Genomic DNA, 24,693 nt, shown 5'->3' on the forward strand with positions numbered 1-24,693 from the left:
CTGCTGTTGCTGATGAACAGTGTTAGCAGTTCTCTGAAAACACATTGCATTATTTGCAAGGACGGTAGATGGGTCAGATTAAGTTTAATTTATCTTTGCCTAACCACTGGGTTTGCACTGACCCCAGTGTGGGAGCAGAAATGTGGTGAGTAAACATTCCCTCAATGACCTCTCCATTCAATGCATTTTCTACTGAAAATTAAGTATGCAAAAGAGAATCTGTTTTCAATCTAGACTCAAGATTTTCACAGCATCTACATGAATATTTCACGACAAATCTGTGAATAGTGCACAGTGCCCAATATGTTGCCACATTTTCTAGAGTATTCTACAGTATGCCCTGGCCATTGACTGACGTACCAACTGCTGACCTGTGTACTCACAAAGCTAGGGTTGGGAGCACCGGTGGTCACGAACGTGGACAGGCTCACAGATGAAGCTTGGAGTCAGGTCAAGGAGTGCAGTCAATTAGATAAGCAGCCTTGACAAATGAGAGACAATGTGCATCTAGCAGCAAGTGGTTACTGGGAGGAACAAGTGTCTCTCTAAGTCTTACTTTTGAATTTGATGGGAGATCCTTAAAATAGTTACAAAACAAAGTCCAATGAACTTACAACCAAACTGAAAAATGGAGGCAGAGAAAGAAAATTCCAGGTAAGCAAAATTAAATGGAAACTTTTCAGCAAGAAGGAATTTTAAAGAAAACAAAATACCGGTGAAAATAGTCAGCAAGTCAAGTAGTATCTATGCTGTTACTGCTCTCATGTAGAGGAAAAGCTTTGAAGTCTTCAAGCAAACAAATAATTTACTACCCTTGAGTTTCAGCGGACAACAGTACCACTGGGACACTCACTTCTGCTTTGCACCGCTCTTCAACCAGCTCGTGCTTTACTGACATTTCCAAGGTTTTCCCTTTTTCATTGGAAAATTGCACATGATAGCAAATCTTGTGGCATTTGAAGGATCCATCTGAGAAGGACATTCTTAAACCTATACTGGTCTGCAGTTAGTGAATTATTTTTTCTTCACACTCTCATGAAGGGATTCATAAGCGAGGTATTAAGAGAATACTCTTGTTCTCAAGGAGCCAGTGAGAGGGAGTAGATCACATACTGAAGCATAATGCATGATGAAGTCATGATTACATTCAGGAAAAAGGGAACTCTGCCCTGGATATTCCCAACTGTGGCTGCAAATCAAGAAGGGTTGGGCAGATGCCTGGCAACCCTGTCCTGCAAAAACACAGAGCTATAGAAACACCTACAAAAGCTACAAAGACCTCGTCCCTGTGAGCAGCACAATCTTTGAAGATGGGCTACACCTGGGGCTAACTTGGGAGACTGGCCCGGGACAGAGGACGCTGGCAAGCTGCTGTCAGTGGCCTATGCCCCAGTAGGAATGATGGGTTTGAGGAACGAAGGAAGGAAAGGGTTAACAGGTTTAAAATCCTATCCCTATGGTCAGCAAGAAATGGGAAATTCAAATAATGGAAGCCACTTGCGAAATAAAACATTACTGTATTGATTGAGTACAGAATAGTGAACATGCAAAGCTGTAAGGTTGCAAAATGTGTTTCTCTGCATTTGTGTAAATACACCTCTTTTGCTTTGTCATGGACTGTTGGGAAAGTAATGAATTTTCATTTCTTAGCCAAGTGTGCATTTGTGATATGTGGACATAGGAAACGAGGATAGGAATAATCCTCTCAAGTCCACTTGTCATTGAATAAGATCATGGTTGAGCCAACTTTGGTCTCAACTTTTCTTTGTCAATCCATTTCCCTTGATTTGTCTGTAGTTTAACAGTCTGTAAATATTTACTTTGGTTAAATTTGAATGCTTATCATCCTTAGCTTCATGAGGTTCACAGCCCTCTGACAAAAGACATTTCTCAACACCTCTGACTTTATTTGATGCCTACTTATTCTGAAACTATAGTTATAGATAATCCCATCGGGGAAACACCCTCTCAATGTATACCTGACCCTAGAAAAGTACATGTTTCAAAAAAAATCACTTCTCATATTTCTGAGTTCCAATGTGCATAGATGAAATCTGCTGAGCCTTCGATCCAACAATGCTAATGAATATCTCTGCATTGGACACAACACAAGTATACCATTACTTAAATGTGGAGACATATAATCTACCAAGTAATTTTGACATAGCTGTAAGGGTGTGGCCCTGTAATGGTCTGTTAAAACATCTGTATGTTAATGCTCCATACCCATGCAATAAAAGACAATTTTTATTAGCTTCTCTATTTATTGCTCATGATAAGCTTACATTGTTATTGTCATTTCATGGAGTCTAGGCCGAACAGAAGACAGTGGAGCTTACAGTTATATTAATGTAGGTTGTGATAGCCATGTTTTAGAAATGAGCTTCAATTCTTGGTACTGAAGGTAACACTAAAGTCATTGCATGCTGAAGCGGGGCTACTGGTTACACTACTCCTTCAACATGTCCAGGTCAGATGGTTGGCTTCTAAAGGATTGAATGCTGTTGAATGTCCTATTGTTGTCCTTCCTCTTTCAACTCTCCCCAGAGTTGTACCATCTCCATATGCTCTTCATTTGGTAATTTTAATGACAAGCCAATCAGTGTATTTACCTTCCACCAATGTTCAAATGTTTACTGTGCTTTCAAAAGTTAATTTCTAATGCTATTGAAGACTGCAACACAAAGCAAAAAATCCAAATAGTTAGCCCAATATCACAGCAGCAGGCAATAAAGATAATAAAGTAAACCTGAGCACAGCTTGCTTCCTAACCAGTATGGTTACAACTTGCAAAGAAGACTTAGCAACTTATGAATGAAGTCCATTGAAAGATCAGTTTCAGATGGGGGTCTTAACTTTTAATTCTATGCTTCAATTAGTCCAGAGACACTTAAAAACATTGACTCAATATGGTGTTAGTTATATTATTTAGTGCAATTAGGTACAGGATGTTATACTAGTACATTTATAACTAATGCTCCAATTTTCTACTCACAGATTAGCTGAAATGAATGTTAGTCACTAGCCAAAGACTGCACAATTAAATAATACCTTTACTGTTGATTTAAAGGGTACTGTTAAGTGAAAAAGAAAAGAGAAAAAATGAATGGACTTCCATTAAATTTATATTCTAATAGAAAACTAGGACAAATGCCCCTTTTTCTTTGTTTGAATAGTTTTTTTATAGCAAAATTCTGGAATTTTCCATAAATCTTGCTAAGATGGAAAAGAGAATCCTGCACTGTCACAATGAATATACTCACACCTACTATGAAAGAACCTTGGAATGAACATTTACAAACTCTCATAGTATGCACAGTCATCTAACACAGTGTCCCTCCAGTGAACGTGTTTATGTCAAAAAATCTTTAGGTGTTATTTGAAAAAAATGAGCCCTTTAGTCTAACATGGTACCTTATTCATCGTACTTACATTTGAAAGACTAAGTAAATCATTTAGTGATGGTCTTATTTATTTTGCAAAGAACTGATAATCACCTATGAACATACAGTGTTGTTAGTGTTTGTTACAGATGATGATTTCTTTTTGATAAAGCATGAGGAACAAAATCAAGAATATTTAAAATTTCTAAACCATTTTGCATAGTGATTCTGCTTAAGAGAAGCGTTTGAAGGATCTAGTTAAGCTCATTCAATGATCTTTGTGCAAAATATAAAGTGACATTCTCAGCTAAAAAAAGATGCTGATGAAATCCTATTAATTTCAAACAGGACAAGGATCAAGAAGTGAGATGTCAAAGTATTATAATGAACTGTTCAGTCACAGATTCCATTTTAATCAAAAAGGAGCTACAGCAAATTACAATACCCTTTTGACTATTTTTACTGCAGTGTACTGTATACAAAAAAAATATTCTTACTCTGTAGAACAGGCCAGCAGCAAACATTATTTTGTACTTTCTCAGGTGATCATATATAAAATTCTTTCCACTTCCAACGTACTGTGTATAACTTCTTCTGCCAACTTGATGCATGTTTTTCCACTCCCTTAAAACATCCTGTGCCTCCAAGCACCCCAGAACCTTATCCTTAATAATAGACTCCAACATCTTCCCAACCACTGAAAGCAGGTTAACTGGCCTGTAAAGTCCTTTCTTCTGACTTCCTCCCTTCTTAAAGAGTGGAATGACATTTACAGTTTTCCAGTCCTCAGGCACCACTCCAGATTCTTTAAAGTTAATTATTAATGCCTCCACAATCTTTTCAGCCACCTCTTTCAGAACACTGGGATGTAGTCCACCTGGTCCACGTGACTCACCTACCTTCAGACCTTTCAGCTTCCCAAGCACCTTCTCCTTTGTAATAGCAGATATACCCACCTGCCCTCAGACACTTCCATGTTTCCAGCATTCTGTTAGCATCTTCCATAGTGAAGACTGATACAAAATACTTATTAAGTTCCTCCACCATTTCTTTGCCCCCAATTACTATCTCTCTAGCATCTTTTTCCAGCAGTCTAATATCCACTCTCATCTCTCTTTTACTTCTTATATGTATGCTAAAACATTTTGTACACTCATAGTTACCTTCATAGTTCATCTTTTCTCTCTTTATAGTTTTTAGTTGCCTTTTGTTGGTTTTTTAAAACTTCTCAATCCTCTACCTCCCTGCTAATTTTTGCTTTTATGCAGTCTTTGACTTTCATTGTCAGCCATGGTTGCATCATCCTCCCTTTAGAGTACTTCATCTTTGGGATGTATCTTTCCTGTACTTTCCAAATTTCCCAGAGAAACACCAGCCATTGCTGTTCTGCCATCATCCCTGCTAGTGTCCCCTTCCAATCAACTTTGGTCACCTCTTCTCTCATGGCTCTATAATTCCCTTTACTCCACTGTAATACTGACACATCTGATTTTAGCTTCTTCTTCTCAAACCTCAGGGTGAATTCTGTCATCTCTTTCGAAGGATATGATTTTATTTCTTGCCAGAAGAGCCACCCCATTCCCTTTGCCTTCCTGCCTTTCCTTTTGATACAATGTGTATCCTTGTATGTTAAGCTCCCCACTATGATCTTCTTTCAGCCATGACTTGGAGATGCCAGAACATCACACTTGCCAATCTTTAACTGTGCTACAGGATGAGCTACGTTATTGGGTATACTGCATGCATTCAAATATTACACCTTCAATGCTGTGGTCATCACTAGTTATGATGTTACTCTTTAACTCATCCTACACACTGCATCAACTTGTATACCAAGCACACCATCCTCAGTCTTATCACTTCGGTTCCTATCCTCCTGCCAAATTAGTTTAAATGCTCCCCAACCAATCTAGAAAAACCTGCACACAAGGATATTGCCTTCCCCCCTTGGGTTCAGGTGTAACATATCCTTTTTATACATGTCTTACCTTCCCTAGAAGAGATACCAATGATCCAGAAATCTGAAACTCTGTCCCCTGCACCAATTCTTCAGACATGTATTTATCTGCAAATTCATCATATTTTTATCCTCAATACTGCATGGCACAGGCAGAAATCCAGGTATGAGCTGCATAATATGCTTCAATCACTGCAGGAACAGAGCCAAAATCTAATGCAAGAAAGAAAGCATCAACTTATAGAGGGGTTATTGCAAAGGAGCAATCAAAAGTTAAAAAACAATCAACCTTCTTTGAGACTTATGTCTTTGGGTCTTGATCCAGAAAATGATAAACATAAGAGGTTCTCCAGATGCCCGAAAACTAGGGAAAACACACAAAGTGGTTGAGGAACTCAGTAGGTCAGGCAGCATCTCTGGAAGTGAATAAACAACTGACATTTCAGGTTGAGGATCTTGATGAAGGGTTTTGGCCCGAAACATCAATTGTTAATTCATTTCTGACCTGCTGAGTTCCTCCAGCATGTTGAATGTGTTGACACTGATCAAAGCAAATATTTTTTAGCTTTCCAACTGCTATCCAATCCAAAATGACTTCTGGAACAAGTACTTAATTGGATACTACCACCCACTAGTGCAAGGTATAGTAATGTGGCCCTTGGACGCTCACTTCTGCAGCAAGTTTTAACTCATTGAGGATGCACTGTAAAATCTCTCTCACACACACATTGCCATTAATTAGTTCCATATCTACTATAACAAATGTCTAGTATCACTTCACAAATTCAAATTAAATATCTACAAACAGATACTGTATATCTTTGTTGCAGGAATATCAAAATCCAGTGAGACAGCGTGGTAGCTTAATGGTGTTACGGTGTCAGGAAATGGTGTTCAATTCCCACTGCTGTCTGTAAGGAGCTGGTACATTCTCCCCATGGTTTCCTCTGGGTGCTATGGTCTCTTCCTGCATCCCAAAGATGTACATATCAATAGGGTGTCATAGACTCATGGTACATATCTCTAGATAAGATATGCTTACCAAATTGGGGAAAATGGGAATGAACCATGGTAAATAGAGCCAGGAAGGAAATATGTTAAGTGTAAAGAGAATGATAATTCAATGTAATTTATGCACTGGAAAGAGAAATGCTTATGCCAAAATTTCAGTTAAAATTTTTACCTGGAAATCCTGCTCATTTTTGGGTTAAACATCTGGTGTAGCTGAGGTAGAGCTGCTACAATTCCATAGAGACACGAGAACTGACAGTTTCTGGGCTATGGGTTTACAGGTAGCACAAACCACACTGGGGTTTCTGATGATGAGAGCTTCCCATACATATTCTTATATATCCCTGTGAGGTTTTGGGATTATATCCTTTAGCAAGCAATACATTTGTAGAGAGCAGATAGAGGTGTGTTTTGCCTTGAAAAGAAGAGATGCAATAGGAGCTTCTGTGTCAGCAGCAAGCTGTGGTACGTCTACGTCACCTGAACCAGAAACTTAATTCCAACAGCAGCATGATTTCCAAGTGGAATCAGTTCAACAAACAATTCAATGCTTTATTCTACATCTCATTTACTTACATAACACAAAGACGTCCACCGTATAATAGGAAGATATTTATTCATATGGTTAGAATTTCCTTACAAGAATAATGATGGTTAAACATAAGCACTAAAAAGAATCAGTGATCAATGTATGTATAAACAATTTAAAAATAAGTAGAAGTATTAGGTGCTACACAATCAAATTTCACATAAGATAAAAGGGGATATATCTCTATTAAAATGGTAAACACATATTTCATGGGAAAGCATTCATGGAAAAACTTTCATAGGCAGTGAGTCTACTGAACTCTCTACCACTATCCAGGTCTCATCACATATGAAGTACCAGCAGAGTTATGGTTACTTTTTAAAGTGTCATGAATGCATCTTATGCCAAATATCAGTTTTCTGTAATATGTTTTTATTAATTTGTTTGTTAACATGTGTGTGTGTGTGAGTGAGATATGTTACACACCTTGCTCCAGAAGGATGCATGTATATGATTTAATGGCAATAAATTTGAACTTTAACTTGACTAATTAGAGTCATAGAGTTATACTGCACGGAAGTAGGCCTTTAGCCCAACTTTTCTATGCCGACAAGGATGCCTTCTTCAGCTTGTCCATTAGCCCACGTTAACCTTTCCTATCCATATGCCTGTCTAAATGCATTACAGTATATACAGTTTATGCTGTAATTGTACACATCCACACCACTTTCTCTGGGACCTTGCTCCATATACCCACTATCCTTGCTGCAAGTCCCCTTTAGACTTTCACCATCTCACCATAAACCTATGCCATCTAGTTTTAGACTTCTTTTTTAGATAAAAAGACTGTGACTAACTACCTTATTTATTCCCCTCATAATTTTATAAACCTTTCTAATTATTTATAGAAAAACAGTATTTTCTATTCTAGACCTCTGAAAAGGGCTTACATTAATATCTCATTCCTCCACAAGGCCAACAACATTCCTTTAATTAATACAATTTAATTCAACATCTTGTTCCCCCTGGACATAGTGGGGTGAAGGGACTGATCCTGTGTTGTACTCCTCTGTGTTCAATGGATGAGTAATCTCACTGTAAATCTTTCCTTTAGAGTTCTGAACAAATGCTAGGTTTAGTTTTGCTTTCAATTAGGTCCATTTAGTCATTCAATGAGTATTTTAAATTCCAAACTTCTTTCCAACTATTCTCAGCAAAATCAGATTCATTCTATTTCTACTTGCGAATAAATTGGCCACTGTATGTTCTTACAGAGCAGCTCCTGCAAAGCTCCGGGGTAATTTGCTGATGTGAAATGCTTCTAAGCATTTCTGAGGGATGTCATAGAATGTTACATGAAAGCATACCTTTATTTCATTCATAGAAATGTTTATTCTAAATTTAATGTATCTACATATTAAATACTTTAGTAAATGCATTACTTGGCCCCTTTTTTTGGTGTTTCTTTTTTTCTGCAGCACAGCCCAAAGAATAAGTTGAGGGGACTTATATTCTTCAAGTTGTAGGAGCTGTAAGAGCAGCAGTGGGTTAAGAGATCCCTTAAAGCCTGCACTCGCACTCATCCTTGTGTTCTTCATCCCCAAGTGCAAAACGCACAGGGGATTTATTACTTAAAGGAACAGACCTTGTTGAATTCCCTTGTTTTATTTTGGTTTATGTTCATTTTCATAGAGTGTTGTAAACTACTGCATGATCAGAAATTCACACTCTTCAACAAAGAAAGATTGTGGGTTCGAGTCCAGAGCTAGGTGCTGTTACACACAAATGAATTTACCCTGTCTACACATGCAGGGCCAAACTTGCTGCTTGAAATCCGCCAGCAAATCTAAAGCAGCAACAGGCCTCCCACTGGCTCATAGAAGATGAGCCACCATCGAAATACCCTAGATAGGTTTGGCAGCTACAGTACTGTATGTATGCAGAGAGATTTTAATGTTTCAGAGTTTCTCTGACATTCAGAAATATTTCAAAATTATTGACTATTAAAGATAATTGACACTTAAAAAGTTAAAAGTGAAAATGAAACCAAAAAATCGCGTAAAAATAATAAAGTAAACTTGACAATTCAAATTAAGAACTTTATTCTTTGGTTTCTGATCTTCAGCCATAAATTTTTATTGAAATCAGGGTCATAAGACACAGGGGCAGAATTAGTCCATTTGACCCATCAGGTCTGCTCCAACCATTCCATAGATACTGCCTGACCTGCCGAGTGCCTCCAGTAAATTTTAATGGGAATGTGGCAGGACTAGTTATGTACAGGAAAATGCCGTCTGGAATTAGTGGAGTAAACATTGTGTTCAACAGCCAGTGACTTTGAAAATAACACAACGCAAACTTTACACTGCAATCCCACACCACACTGACTAGACCATAAGAATATAAGACACAGGAGAAGAATTAGGCTACTCAGTCCATCTAGTCTCCTGCCTTCTCCCTGCAATCCTTGACTGACTAATCAAGAACATATCAGCCTTAGCTTTAAATATATCCAATGACAGCCTCCATAAGCACCTGTGGCAATAAGTTCCACAGATTCATCATACTCTGGCTAGAGAAATACATTCTCACCTATATTCCATATGTTGTATTCTGTGGCTGTGCCATCTAGTCTCAGACTCCACAACGATAGGAAATATCTTCTTCATGTCCACTCTATCTAGGTCGTTCAATATTCAGTAGTTTCAATGAGATCCCTTCTCATTCTTCTAAACATCCAGTGAGTTCTGGCTCAGTGGCATCAAACAATCCTCATATATTAATTCTTTCATTTCTGGGATCATTGTCGTAAATCTCCTCTGGACTCTCTCCAATGCCAGCACACCCTTTCTTAGATAAGGATCCCAAAACTGCTCACAATACCCCAAGTGCAGTCTGACAAATGCCTCATAAAGCCTCAGCATTGCATCCTTTCTTTTATATTCTAGTCCTCTTGAATTAAATGCTAACATTACATTTGCCTTTCTTACCATTCACTCACTCTATAAGTTAATCTTTAGGGAATCTAGCATGAGGACTCCCAAATCCTTTTGCATCTCTGATTTCTGAAATTTCTTCCCATTTAGAAATTGGTTTATAACTTTATTCCTTCTACCAAAGTGCAAGACCATACACTTCACTGTATTCCACCTGCCACTTCTTTGCCCATTCTCCTAATCAGTCTGTGTCCTTTTGCAGACACATTGCTTTTTCAACACTACCTGCCCCTCCATCTATATTTGTATTATCTGCAAACTTGGCCACAAAGCCATCAATTCCATCATCCAAATCATGACTCATAACATGAAAGGAAGTGGTTCCAACACCGACCCCTGCAGAAAACCACTAGTCACCGGCACCAAGCAGAAAAGGCCACCTTTATTTCCGTTCTTTGTCACCTGCCAGTTGGCCAATCTTCTATCGATGCTAGTAATTTCCTGAAATGCCATGATTCTTACCTTGTTTGGCAGCCTCATGTGCTGCACCTTCTGAAAATCGAAGTAAACAACTACTGACTCTCTTATGTCTATCCTTCCTGTTATTTTCTCAATTAATCCCAACAGATTTGGCATCAAAATTTCACCTTAAGGAAACCATGCTGTCTTTGGCCTATTTTATCATGGGCTTCCAAGTATCCTGAAACCTTAATAATGGACTACAACATCATACCAACCACTGAAGTTAGGCTAAATGGCCTGTAATTTCTTGCCTTTTGCCTCCCTCCCTTTTTAAAGAGTGAAGTGACTCTTGCAATTTTCCAATCCCCAGAACCATTCCAGGAGCTAGTGAATCTTGAAAGATCTTTGTTAATGCCTCCACAATCTCTTCAGCTACCTCTTTCAGAACCTGGAGGTATAGTCCATCTTATGCCGGTGACTTAGCTAACTTCAAACCTTTCAGTTTCCCAAGCATGTTCTTCTTAGCAACTACACATACTTCTGGCCCTGACACTGAAATTTCTGGCTCAAACCTTCTATTTATATTGACACAGAAATGAACCATTTTGCCTATCAAGTTCATGTTAACAACACGACTAGTCACATTCCCCCTTTCGTTATTTCTCTGTAACCATTTATTCTATTTTCCTTTGCCCATGAACTCTCATTTGATTGTTTGCACCACTAATTTACACTGAGTAATTTAACTTAAAATAATTTAAAATATTTTAAAATAGTCAATGAATGTAGCACTAAAAAACCCTATGCCAACGTTGAGCCTGAAACACCCAGAAGAGATCAATGCCAGCATCAAGAAGACATGCAAACTCTGAACAAAGAACACTTAAGATCAGGATCGGACCTGGTGCCTTTAAGGCAGTAGTTCCTACTCATGGTATCTTCCAGCAAAATTGAGCTGCACAACATGAGAGCATGAGGATTTTAGCAGCAAAGCAAGCTGTCAGATTTGGAACAGTTTGGAATGTTGGTGTTTGATGAAGTATGTACAGAACCCATCAGCTTCCTTCCATTCATAATGGTGGACGCTGATTAATCAATTTGGAACTGCCAACATTTACCAGTAAAACCTGGGCTAGGCTTTAGGAGAAACACATTTTTCCATTAAGCTTCCATCACATTTTCCCAAGAACCTTCCATCACATATATTTGAAACACAGCCCAAAACAAGATGGATATGGAAGCCTTGCAGATATGGAGACACTTCCACTGAAATTGGGAACTATTTTAGTTCATTATCTGGAAAATTATGTGGCTTAATTTCATTTCTGAATAGAATACTTGTTCTAGTCGGAGCTACCATTCTTCCTCTGTATTGTGGGATGATTATTTTGATCTTTGTGGTCAGTATAGAAACTGTTTCTGCACTGTGTCTGGTACACAACCACATGGGATGAAGTTTCATGCTGCATATGCAATCATAGCTTATTCCCATAGTAAATTCAAAGAAAATAAAATCACGTCTATGAAAGGTCACTTATAGCAGAATACATAACAAAGTACATTGGGAACGAGAATAACTTAGGTGCTTTATTTTATATATATAGACCACTATTTTACATACTGTCTGCATTAGCAGATTTATGAGTCATTTACTTTGTTTTATTTATTGTGGTCCAGCAAACATTACAAGAAGACTTCATGTTGTTGAACTCCCATACAGACTTTGCGTCTGGGACCGCCAGGAGGAACCAGATCCAAAGTGTTATCTGAGAGTGTGCCATGCTGGCTGTTGAAGCAGATTTGCATTGTACCAGACACTAGACGCTAAGTCTGCTGTAATACAAATCTTTTGCCAATGCATTCTTCTTTAATATGCTTTTGTTTTGTAACTCAGGATGAGGACTTGCAAAACAAAGAGGCCTTGACACAATGAAATACTCCAAAATACCACAGTAACAAAAGAATGCACATTCAATTGGAAAATGCACCAGATTTAAAAAAAATAAAAATATTTTATCTGTTTATTTTCACTTCCAATATTGTTTTGTTCATACAAAATTGCATAAATAATTTTTTTCAAAGTTCAAGCTGAGAACAAACCACAGATTGTCACACATGTGTACCACACACTCAATCCATATGCTGGTAATATTCTGATGGGCAATAGCAAGCAATTCAAAGCTTGTTTGTTTCTTTCTTCTCTGTCAGATTTTTTCCCTTTCTCTTTTGTTCTTTTCAGCACGATTATAATTATCCTGTACAGTTAAAAGAAAATCTGTTTGCATTTCTTATTTTACACTTATTGTTTATTATTATTCCTCCTGTGCCTTTTTCCATTTTCTAACAGTTTGGTTATTTCAGTCCCATAATATGAAATCTACAGAGATGCAAGAAAAGATCAATAGCAGCAATGCCTTGAAGGACTGTGGGTGGCCAGAACCCCACAGAGCGGGGCAGTGTGCTGAGTGGGAAGAATTGAAGCTGGCTACAGTTAAATGCCACAGAAAATCAGAGGGTGAAAAAAAGTAGAATAGCACCTGGTTACACAAGCATTCCAGCTCCATCTTGAAGTCTTCTTGGCTTGGTAGTCAGCCCCATTTCATCAGACAGACAGACTTCTCTGCTGACTTGTGTTCCATCCCTTGCTTTCAGACGCCCACACGTGCTAAGATTAATTGAATGACTGAGTGTCTAGCTCTTGAGGAGTCACTTGCATATTAAGAATTTTAACTGACGTTTTTCACATCATTTTAGTTTGTGTTTACATTTTACTTTGCTTTTTTTTCTATACTTTGTTTCACATTTTCCTTTCCATCACTTTACTTTCCATTCTCTTTTCTTTATTTTCTTTCTCTGCTCTGTATTACTCCTCTTCTATTACCTTCTTGTTTTTCTCAATTTGAGCAGCTCATGAATAGGTCCTTCAGCCCACAACTGTTATGCTAACCGTGATGTCAATTTAAACTAATCTCTTCTGCTTGGTCTATTTGTCCAATCCCTGCCTTCTCATGCACCTATCTAAAAGCCTCTTAAATGTTGTCATAGTATTGATTCCACCATTTCCCCTATCAGTCCACCCACTCCAGGCATGGCCAGTCTTTGTATAAAGAAAATCTTGCCTCATATATTTCCTTTAATCTCCCCATACTCCTCTAGTATTTGACACTTCCACCCCGGCAAAAAGACTATCTACTCTTATGTATAATTCTTAAAATTCTACAGTATATATTTTTATCAGCTCAATCCTGAGGCTCTGATGCTCCAGAGAAAACAGTCCAAGTTTGTCTTACATCTCCTTATATATCATTACACCTTACATTACATCATTAATCTTCACATAGTACAAGGGAAAACAATCACAGACTGCCGAGTTAACCAAAACAACCTATGGAGAAAATACAGTGCAGGTAGACAAGAAGGTGCAAAATTACATGAGGGTAGATTGTGAGGTCAAGAACCCATCTTTTCATACCAAGGAGCCATTAGTAAACTTATAACTGTGAGATAGAAACCATCAAGTCTATTGACATATGGTTTCAGACTTTTGTACCTTCTCTCTGATGAGAGAAGTGAAAAGAGGGAATATCTGGAATGGGACTGCTTCAAAGTTTCCACATCCTTCCTGTAATGCAGCAACCAGAGGTGCACACAATACTCCATCTGTGGCCTATCTAAAGTTTTATAAAGCTTCAACATGAGTTTCTCACTTCTGTACTTTTGCCCCAACCAATGAAGATTAAGTATGCTGTACACTAATTTGGCGTTCAGAAGGAGATAAAGAGTTAAGTAACATGCTGTCACGATAATAACCTTTTCCTTATGTCAGCAAAACAAAAGAGCTCGTCACTGATTTAGGAAGGGGTACGATGCACATGCGCCCACCTTCATCAATGGTGCAGAGGTTGAGAGGTTCAAGTTTCTAAGAGTGAACATCAGCAATAGTCTGTCATTGTCCAACCACACTGACATCATGGCTGAAAAGTTCACCAGCACCTCTACTTCCTCAACAGGCTAAACAAATTGGGCAAGTCCCCGCCACAGCTCACCAATTTTTATTGGTGCACCATTGAAAGCATCCTATCTGGTTGCACCACAGCTCGGTATGGCAATCGTTCTGCTCATGACAACAAGAAAATGTGGAGAGTTGATGACAGAGCTAAGCACAGCACTGTAACTAGATTTCCCTCCATGGACCCTGTCTATTCTTCTTGCTGCCACAGTAAAGCCACCAGCATAATTAACCTCCCCGACACCCCCCTCCACCCAGATACTCATTCCTGTCCCCTCTACAAACAGGCAGGAGGTACAAAAGCCTAAAACCAAGTACCATTAGGCTCAAGAACAGCTTCTATCCCACTATTTTAAGACTATTAATGACTCCCTGGTATGAGCTTAACTAATGAGCTTAGAGCATGGATCAGTACTTGGAGCTATGATGTAGTAGCCATTACAGAGACTTGGATGGCTCGGGGGCAGGAATGGCTACTTAGAGAGCCAGGCTTCAGATGTTTCGGGAACAACAGGGAGGGAGGCAAAAGAGGTGGAGGTCGGTGACTAGTGGTGTGCCTCAGGGATCTGTTCTGGGACCCCTTCTCTTCCTGATTTTTATCTATGACCTGGATGAGGAAGTGGAGGGATGGGTTAGTAAGTTTGCCGATGGCACAAAGGTTGGAGGTGTTGTGGATAGTGTGGAGGGCTGTCAGAGGTTACAGCGGGACATTGATAGGATGCAAAACTGCGCTGAGAAGTGGCATATGGAGTTCAACCCAGATAAGTGTGAGGTAGTTCAATTTGGTAGGTCAAGCATGATGGCAGAATATAGTATTAATGGGAAGACTCTTGGTTTTGTGGAGGATCAGCAGGATCTTGGGATGCAAGTCCACAGGACACTCAAAGCTGCTGCGCAGGTTGACCATGTGGTTAAAAAGGCATATGGTGCATTAGCCTTTCTCAATCATGGGATTGAGTTTAAGAGCCAAGAGGTAATGTTACAGCTATATTGGACCCTGGTCAGATCCCACTTGAAGTACTGTGCTCAGTTCTGGTCACCTCACTACAGGAAGGATGTGGAAACCATAGAAAGGGTGCAGAGGAGATTTACAAGGATGTTGCCTGGATTGGGGAGCATGCCTTATGAGAATGGTTTGAGTGAACTTGGCTTTTCTCCTTGGAGCGACGGAGGATGAGGGGTGACCTAATAGAGGTGTATAAGATGATGAGAGGCATTGATCGTGTGGATAGTCAGAGGCTTTTTCCCAGGGCTGAAATGGCTAACATGAGAAGGCACAGTTTTAAGGTGCTTGGAAGTAGATACAGAGGAGATGTCAGGGGTAAGATTTTTATGCAGACAGTGGTGAGTGCGTGGAATGGGCTGCTGGCAACGGTGGTGGAGGCGGACATGATGGTCTTTTAAGAGGCTCCTGGATAGGTACATGAAGCTTAGAAAAATAGAGGACCATGGGAAACCCTAGGTAATTTCTAAAGTAAGTATATGTTCAGCACAGCATTGTGGATCGAAGGACCTGTATTGTGCTGTAGGTTTTCTGTGTTTCTATAATAATATGGATTCTTGACCACAAAATCTACACTTGTATAAACTTGCACTTTATTGTCTACCTGCACTGCACTTACTCTGGAGTTGTTTCAGTTAATTTTGCACTTTGTTATCATTTGCACTGTGCAATAATTTGATCCGTATGAACAGTATATGTAAGACAAACTTTTCGTAAAGCAATTAATATTCAAATTTTTATCCATAATTGTTTTACATCAATGACCTAAATTGTAAACTTTCAATATGAAGAGTTCTCATCCCAAATATTGACCTGCATATTCTGTGAAAATGTTAGCATTTCCCCAGAAGGGTGGGCAATGTCAGATTTTCCACGTGAATGTGGAAGTCCCAAAGCTTCAGTCAGCAGCTTCCTGTTGTTTTGTTGATCAGACTGTGTAGCTCAGCTTCTTGTGGAGTAAGATAGGGCAATGGCATCAGCTACTATTTTTGTCAATGGATCCACTAGTATATTTTGTGCCATGTTGGACCTGCAACATTGAGAGTGTTTCCCCTTCAATTTCAATAAATACATATGACAGAATTTATTTTCATGGTGTATTACCTAGCACAAATTCTGTATTGAATCATTGAGTATTTTAGAATTCTTTATTCTCTTCAAAAGTCGATGACTCAAATAGTCTGCTTCTATCATTAAGGACCCCCATTACCCAGGATATGCCCTCTTCTCATTGCTAACATCAAGGAGGAGTTATAGGAGCCTGAAGACACAAACACCATATTTTAGGAACAGCTTATTCCCCTCCACATCATATTTATGAATGGACCAAGAACCCATGTACACGACCTCACAATTTCTTTCTTTTTTTAGCTCTCTTTTTGCACTACTTATCTAATTTAATGTTTAAATATGGTTTTTCTTTATCATTTGTAGCATTTTATTATGTACTCCACTGTACTGCTGCTGCAGAACAACAAATTTTGCAATGTATGTCAATGCCATTAAAGTTCATTTTGCCTCTGATTCTTTTCCAAGTTGGTTATTTGTCCACCTTTGTTGTGTGTAGTTTTTCACTGTTTCTGTTTTGTTTCTTTGCATCTGCTGTGAATGCCCACAGAAGATGAATCTTAGGGTAGTACATGTTGGCATACAGTATATATACTTTGATAAGTTTACATTCAACTTTGTTCCACTCCTCCCTCATTTCTCCACAGCACCTCAGAAGCAGAACTTGTCCAAATCACTGCCAGTCAAATCAAAGTTTATTGTGTTTCAAAGGTCAAATATGATCTCAAGCATATTGCTAGCAATGGTGGATTGCAAGCCAATATAACAAAGAAAGGAATATCTTACATTGATGAGTCACTTTCTACAGTCACCAGTTAACAATGGAAAAATGCTAGTTATGAAATATTAAACTAACTGGAAAAACAGGGACTTTTCATCCAAACCTGCTTTGCTGTATTTTCCTCAAAAGAGTATTTGAAAAATAAGGAGCTTGCTCTGAGAAGAGCCTGTTTCACATTGGACATTTTGTCTTTCTATGAGCACTCCCCCAGGGATACTCAAAACCTCCCACTGTCAGGAATGCTTGAAGTTAAGATCACAATTATTTTTAAATCTGCAGTCTGTCAACAACACTTGCTACTGGCAACAAAATTCTCAGCTACTGTATTCATGAAAAGAATTAACTCAAGATCAGACTAAGTTCTGGAAACATCAGCTTCAGGTTGGATTCACAGATCAGGTAAGTTATATGGGGATGCTGACCTCCTGTGCTGTACTGTACTGGTGTTATATGGGCCAGTCAATCAATACAAGGGTGTGATTACCCTACTTGCAAGAATTGTTCCTGAGTTGACTATCTTTGTGCTTACTTCAATGTTAGCCATTGCTTGATGCTTGACCTCAAAGTGGCACTGAGTCAGAACATTAACTTGATAGTGTTTGTATCATTGTGAGGGGTTGTAGAATCAAAAGAGGTAAAAAACAACAAATAGAAAGGGGAATCCTACCCTATAATTGAAAAAATGTACTGAACACAAAAGATGAAACGGCTCTTTGTGTACATACTCAATTACATTGATAACTTTCAACAAAACACTGAAACAAACAAGAAAATCTTTAGTATCAATCTGTAAAACTACTTATTGGTTCGTATGCTTACAAGGTGAGTTCAAATCATGAGCCCACTGAATCACAGATCCATGACAGTAAGGAAGTAAGCTATTTGGCCCACAGAATTAGTGCCAACAATTTGTCGAACAATCCAGTTTGTGCCATTTGTTTTCCTCTTTCCCCAAAACTCAGTAAAGCATTTTCACATCTATACATATCCAACTCCCTTTTGCGAGCTCTGATGATCTCTGATTCCATCATCCTTATAAAGAGTGGGTTCCACATTATAATCACTGTGCAAAGGCAGCCATTTGCATCTTCTTTGCATCCCTTGCCATGTTTTTATCTTCTGGCACATGAACCATTTGCTAATGGCAGTAGCCTATCTCTATTTATCCTTGCTGGACCAGTCCTAGTCTGATAACTGTCCCCAGATAACAAGGTAAAGTTTACAATGCTCACTAAAGAACAAACCAGAATTCCCAAACATTTGTAAAACATGTATACAGAATGCTTGGGGAAAGAGAATCTGTAATTTAGAAAGAAGTCAATCATATCACAAATGTTCACCAAGTACTGTTCGTTAAAAGTAATAAAATGATAGTTCAAAAACAGGAAATACCTAAATGAGAAGTTAATGATAGGCATTTTAGTTATCTTGGAAAACTTGCATTAGTGACACTTTATAAAGTTAAGTGGATAGTCAGGAAGTATACAATTGACCTTAAAGATAGTATCTTCACCGGGCGCTTATAAAAAAACATTGTAGCTGGTGTGACACATAAAATTGCATTCCCTAGTAGAAGATGCAAACCATCAAATATGGGGCAGCCTTGCTGAGACACAAAGCTTTATGATTTCAACCTGCAGTTTGGACTATCCACAGAATAGGCGGCAACCAAATAAAGAAATCTGATTTGTTCGTATGGGTACAGGAAACTGTAACACAAAGGGTCCAATACAGAAGTAAGATAGACCCACAAAACATTCTGTTTCTGAAAAGTTCAATGGCGGTAACCTTGTTCAAATGAAACATCTTTGAATCATCTTTGTGGAAGAACATACCTTATGTAATAAACAGACTCTAGAATCAAAGGGGATAACTTCACTCAACTTCACTTACCCGATCACTGAACGTTCCCGTAACCTATGGACTCACTTTCAAGGGCTCTTCATTTCATGTTCTCAATATTTATTGCTTATTTATTCATTATTAATATTTAATTCTTTTTATATTTGCACAATTTGTTGTCTTTTGCACACTGGTTGAATGCCCAAGTTTGGACAATCTTTCATAAATTCTGTTCTTGTTATTCTTCTATGAATTAATTTAGTATGTCTGCAAGAAAATTAATTTCAGGGTTATTTATGCTGACATATATGTACTTTAATAATATATTTACTTTGCACTTTGAACCTATTCTCCCCTACAAACATCTCAGAGGCGTTTTCTGACCTCAACCAATCACAAAAATTTATAATGGAAAAGACACACGTTTTATCCCCTTCTGTTCGGCTCAGCAATGTGCTTTAGCTTAAATTCTCAAACTCACGGAAGGTTTCATTTTCTATTTTTGTCTAAAGTCTTGCTTTAGAAACAAATAATATTTAATTGGCTGTGATGTACTAGGAATTGAGCTGCAACTTTCCAAACCCATTTCACACGGGAAGCTCATTGCAATTAAGGTGGATATGTGTTGTATCATTGTGATGCTAAATTCAATTCTAACTCAATGAAGTAAAGGATCAATGAGCTAAGCTACATCACCAGGCAATCTGTGCCCTGTCCCCAGTGTGGTACTTTAATTAGAACTGTTAATTTACTTTTGAACGATGATTAGCTTTTTTTATACTCTGCCATGAAAGATGGAACTCATGAAGCCTTACACATAAAGCTCACATATATTTAATGTTAGCTGCTTATTGTGACAGATATTTTTCCTCCAATTTTTCTCAGATCTATGTTTCATTTAAGCACGAATTTGAATTTCTGTTTGCATTTGGAAATAAGAAAATGAACAAAGCTATCACCGTGATCACTCATCCAGATGAGTTGCTCCTTGCTATACCAGTAACAACATCCTTGTTACTCGTACACCTGATTCTACAGCTTGTATTTGTCAGGTTTTTAGTGCAGTAGTCCAAGCTGGTGGAAGTATGAGGCTGCATAGATTAATACAGTGCCTTTAGCTTGTTAAAACATTTCAAGATGCTTCACAGGAGAGTTAATATAAAAAATTTGACACCAAGCCAGAGAAGAAGAAATTAAGGCAAATGGAGTAAGGTGATATGTTTTCAACAGAGTTTTAAAAGAGCAAAGATGAGTAGAAAAGCAGAGATTTTTATTTATTTAGAGATAGTAAAAGGCCCCTCCGGCCCAATGAACTCACACCACCCAATTACACTCATGTAATTAACTAACCTACTAACCAGTCCATCTTCACAATGTGGGAGAAAACCGGAACTCCCGGAGGAAAAACAAAAACCCATGTGGTCATGGGGAGAATGTACAAACTCCTAACAGCCAACGGAGGAATAGGATCCAGGCCTTGACAATTGAATAAAGTCAATAAATGTGGAGAATTTAAATTGGGGATGCTCAAGAGGCTGGAATTGGAAGAACACAGGTACCTCAGCAGGCAGTATGGCTGGAAGAAATGACTAGGATGAAGAAAGAAGCTATCAAAGGATTGTCCTATTCATATTGATAATCCTGCTTCTTTGTGTATATTCTAACATGAACAGTTGAATACAACTTTGAAATGGCTCTGATAGTCCAAGATGACCAATCCTAATGAGGACAGATGCATGTTCCTAACTTATTTCACCTGTGCTGATAAATCATGGTTCACAGTCAGATCATTTTCCTCTAATGTATGAAGAGTACTGGGTCATAGTGCAAACAGAACACTGGGTGAGGTGTTAGTTCCAATGTTATACACCATGTATACAGCACACATTTGGAGTTCTACAAAATTTCACTAGCCGGAGGGCGGTGAATCTGTGGAATTTGTTGTCACAGCCTGCTGTAGAGGCCAGGTCATTGGGTGAATTTAAGGCGGAGATTGATAGGGTCCTGGTTACTTGGGGTATGAAAGTTTATGAGGAGGAGACAGGAGAATGGGGTTGAGAGGGAGAAGAATCAGCCATGCTGAAAAGGTGGAGAATACTCACTGGGCCAAATCGCCTTAATCTCCTGCTATATCTTATGGTCTAAAACTGCTGCAGAATGGAAAGGAGGTGAGAATGCTAAAGCACTCAGGCTGCTGGATGGCTTAAGAAATATCAGATTAAATATTTAAGAAGGAATTGTGCCCTACTGCTGTAGAAATGCATTATGGGTGTTTCTTCATGTATATGAAATAGGTATTAGGAAGGCAGCTTGAGGGCTAAAGCTTAAACTGAAATGAAAATAGATTAATTTTCTCCCCATATTTCACATTTCTGAAAATAAAAACAACCACATGAAGTACTCCAGCTGTATGGCCATGGAAGGTCTCCAGGATCAGACAATAGCCCCGATGGCAGCAGGTGAAATCCTTGGTGAACATTGAGTCCTGTTCTGCTCTTTCCCAGCAGTGCCAGTTGAATTTGGATTGTGCACATGATGATGTTTCTATACATGGTTGGTGTACACAGCAGGTCACCCAAGACTGATGCAGATATCAACATTTCCATTTGTAGGGGAACAGTGATATTTTGCATTACTATTCAAGCTTCCGATGGAGCTTTCTCAACTGCTGTGCTTGAAGAGCACACTTTTATGAGAATGCAGGGGAAGTAGAAGGTAGCCTTTGTCCCCATTGTTCCTTCCCTTTGGGTACTGAAATCAGGAAAATCTTCTTAGGACCTATGAGCATTTTGAGAGGGAAATCCCGAAAAGGTATAGGTGATAAATGGAGGTGCTTACAGATAGAAGAGTGCAAACAGTGGATGCCTGCACATATGGGAAGCCAACTATGTCTGTGGTCCCAGAGCACAAAGTGCCACCCGTTCCTCATGACACCCCCAGTTCTGACCTGCTCTTGTAGCCACATTGTGCACATGGCTCTTCTTATTTTCTTTCTGGTGGCACCAGGGTGAAAGTAGAGCATTAATATATATCCTTCTTTGGATGAGATAAGCATTATCAAAATACCTTAGGACACTAAATATGAGAGCCTCTCATGACTGTATAAAGGGAAACCAAACAAATCAGTTCAAGTGAAAATTCTGAATTCCAGTGGCTCCGGGCCTGTTCCCACTGGAATTCAGAAGAATGTGGGGAGGGGGCTGGAATCTCATTAAAACCTATTGAATGTTGAAAGGTCTCAAAAGAGTGGATATAGAGAGAATGTTTCCTATGGTGGGGGAGTTTAGGACCAGAGGGCCCAACCTCAGAATAGAGGGACATCCACTTAGAATAGAGATGAGGAGGAATTTCTTTAGCCAGATGGTGGTGAATCTATGGTGGTTATTGCCATCTTGAGTGGGCATGAAAGTAGTCAGGTTACACTTTCGTACACTCTAGAGATTCTGCAGAAACTGGAGATCTTGAATAACACATACACAAAATGCTGAAGGACCTCAGCAAGTCGGGCAACATCTATGAAGGAACAACCACCTTCTATCTCTCATTTTCCATTCCCCTTCTGGTTAACCTCTCATCGCTCCTTTTTTTCTTCACCTGCCCATCACCTCCATTTGGTTCCCCTCCTCATTCCCTTTCATCCATGGTCCACACTGCCCTGACCTATTATTCCTTGTTCTTCAGAATTTTTCCTTCCCCACCTGTCCCCTTCCAACATTTTACTTCATACACCCATCCCCAGCCACCAACCTTATCCCTCACCTGGTCTCACCTATTACCTGCCAGCTTGTACACATTCCCCTCCCCCACCTTTTATTCTAGCCTCTGTCCCATTCCCTTCCTGTCCTGATGAAGGATCACAGCCTGAAACATCGGCTGTTTATTCCCCTCAATAGATGCTGCCTGATTTGCAGAACTTGCGTGGATTGCACTTTCATACTGTTCATTTATTTCCTTTATCCTTTTAGTGGGCTTCTAATGCACGTAACCAATGACAAGGAACATTCAGCAGTGCTCAGGTCCCGCTGTGTCATTTCCCCTATTGTGTTCTGTATGAATGTTGGCAGTTTGAATTGGCATTGTTTTCCCCTGGTGCTCATACTTCAGCTGTATGACAGCTATTGATTCAAAATGATTTCCTTGTGGAAAGATTTAGTGTATTAGCTAGTTAGAATGTTCACTGATATGTCTGTGATCTGATGACTCTAAACCTTCTGGAGCTGTGGATTAGTCAAACTCAGCACATAAATTAATCACCAGTGGGACCAGTGATGTTTTTTGTGTTGTTCACTGCTTTAAGCTACTTGCTACTTATTTGCTGGTATGTGGAAAGAGTTAATTTAAGGAAGTTCCTTAATCCTTATGACCAATTGTTAACATTGTGCTAATACCCCACTAATATTGACTAAAGACATACCTTACACTTTGAGGTCACAAAGTACTTTGAAGTCAATAAAGTACTTTTCAAATTGTACTATAATGCAGGCAAATCCAGCAGTCATTTTGCACACAGCAAGGTCTCACAAACAGTAATAACTTGATAATCTGTTTCAGTGATGCCAAGAATGTTCCCTCCTGAGCTAATATCTCTGTTTCTAAATTAGTGACCACTCCTAGCAAATGTTATAACCTAATTCTAAAACATAACCCCAAGGATTCTCATTCTAAACCAAAATGAAGAATGCTATAACTTTGTACTGTACTAATATCTGCAATTTACAAACCACAATAAATATTTATTGACTACAGTAAACTTCTGGCACCTAGTGGTAGCATCTAAGTATTACAGCAAAACAGCACTAGATGGTACCACATTTTTTTGACTCAGGACCCAAATGCTTTCAAATGTTTAAGTTCTCCATTGACACATTTCAAAGAAGTATTCAACTCAATGGAGCCAATTGTCCAAATTCTTACACAAATAAGAGGTATCATCCTCAAAGCTTTGAGCCACTGTCGTAAGTGTTTCTTCTTGTGCAACATGGATTGAAACCTATGAAGGCTTTCACAAAGAAGGAGCTTTATACTTCACTATGATTAATTATATCTAAATCTTCCATGAAAATGTTATGCTTCTTGCCACTGGGAATCACTCACTCACCCCAGACATTCTCTTTTCTCTCCTCTCCTACTGGGTAGAAAATGTGTACCTGAAAACACATACCATCAAGCTCAAAGGCAAATTCTAACCCATTGTCATTGGACTGTTGAACGGAGCTCTTGTACATTGAGACAGGCGCTTAGCCTCACAATCAATTTGTTATGATTATTCACTCACACTGCTCCCTTTTGTACTTTTTCTTCATTATTATTGTTTTACCTTATTCCAGAAAATGCACTGTATAATGATTTGATCTGTATAAACCATATACAAGACAAGTTTTTCACTATATCTTGTTACACATGCCAATAATAACCAATACCAATACTTGTATTGTGAAGCACCACACCTCCCAGGTTCTTCATTCAACCAAAAATTTCAACCTGCCTCTTTTTAAAATAAATTGAAAAATATATTTCAAGAAACCTAGTGAAGTCAACCTAATACAATGTACTTATTGCCTAATTATCTCAACAGATGAAACAGTTATTTATTTTTGACCTGTGGTATCTACTTGTTCAAGCTGATTCAGTTGGCAACACCTATTTCTCTGAATCAGATGGATCTCGGTTCAAGAGCTGCTATAGAAACTTGAAAATGAAGATCTAGGTGAA

At 38.7% G+C, this 24,693-nt stretch overlaps 1 protein-coding gene across 1 annotated transcript in view; it reads right to left on the reverse strand.

Annotated features, from left to right (window-relative positions):
- The window catches only part of LOC132396413 (ethanolamine kinase 1-like), a 441,177-nt gene that overhangs the window by 384,019 nt on the left and 32,465 nt on the right, over nt 1–24,693 (reverse strand). Inside the window, exon 2 of the mRNA XM_059973949.1 lies at nt 5,372–5,553. Coding sequence (XP_059829932.1) covers nt 5,372–5,440 — 69 coding nt within the window. The 5' untranslated portion in view covers nt 5,441–5,553. The remainder of the gene's footprint in view (nt 1–5,371; nt 5,554–24,693) is intronic.

The sequence above is a fragment of the Hypanus sabinus genome, chromosome 7, assembly GCF_030144855.1.
Source record: "Hypanus sabinus isolate sHypSab1 chromosome 7, sHypSab1.hap1, whole genome shotgun sequence".
Lineage (NCBI taxonomy): Eukaryota > Metazoa > Chordata > Chondrichthyes > Myliobatiformes > Dasyatidae > Hypanus > Hypanus sabinus.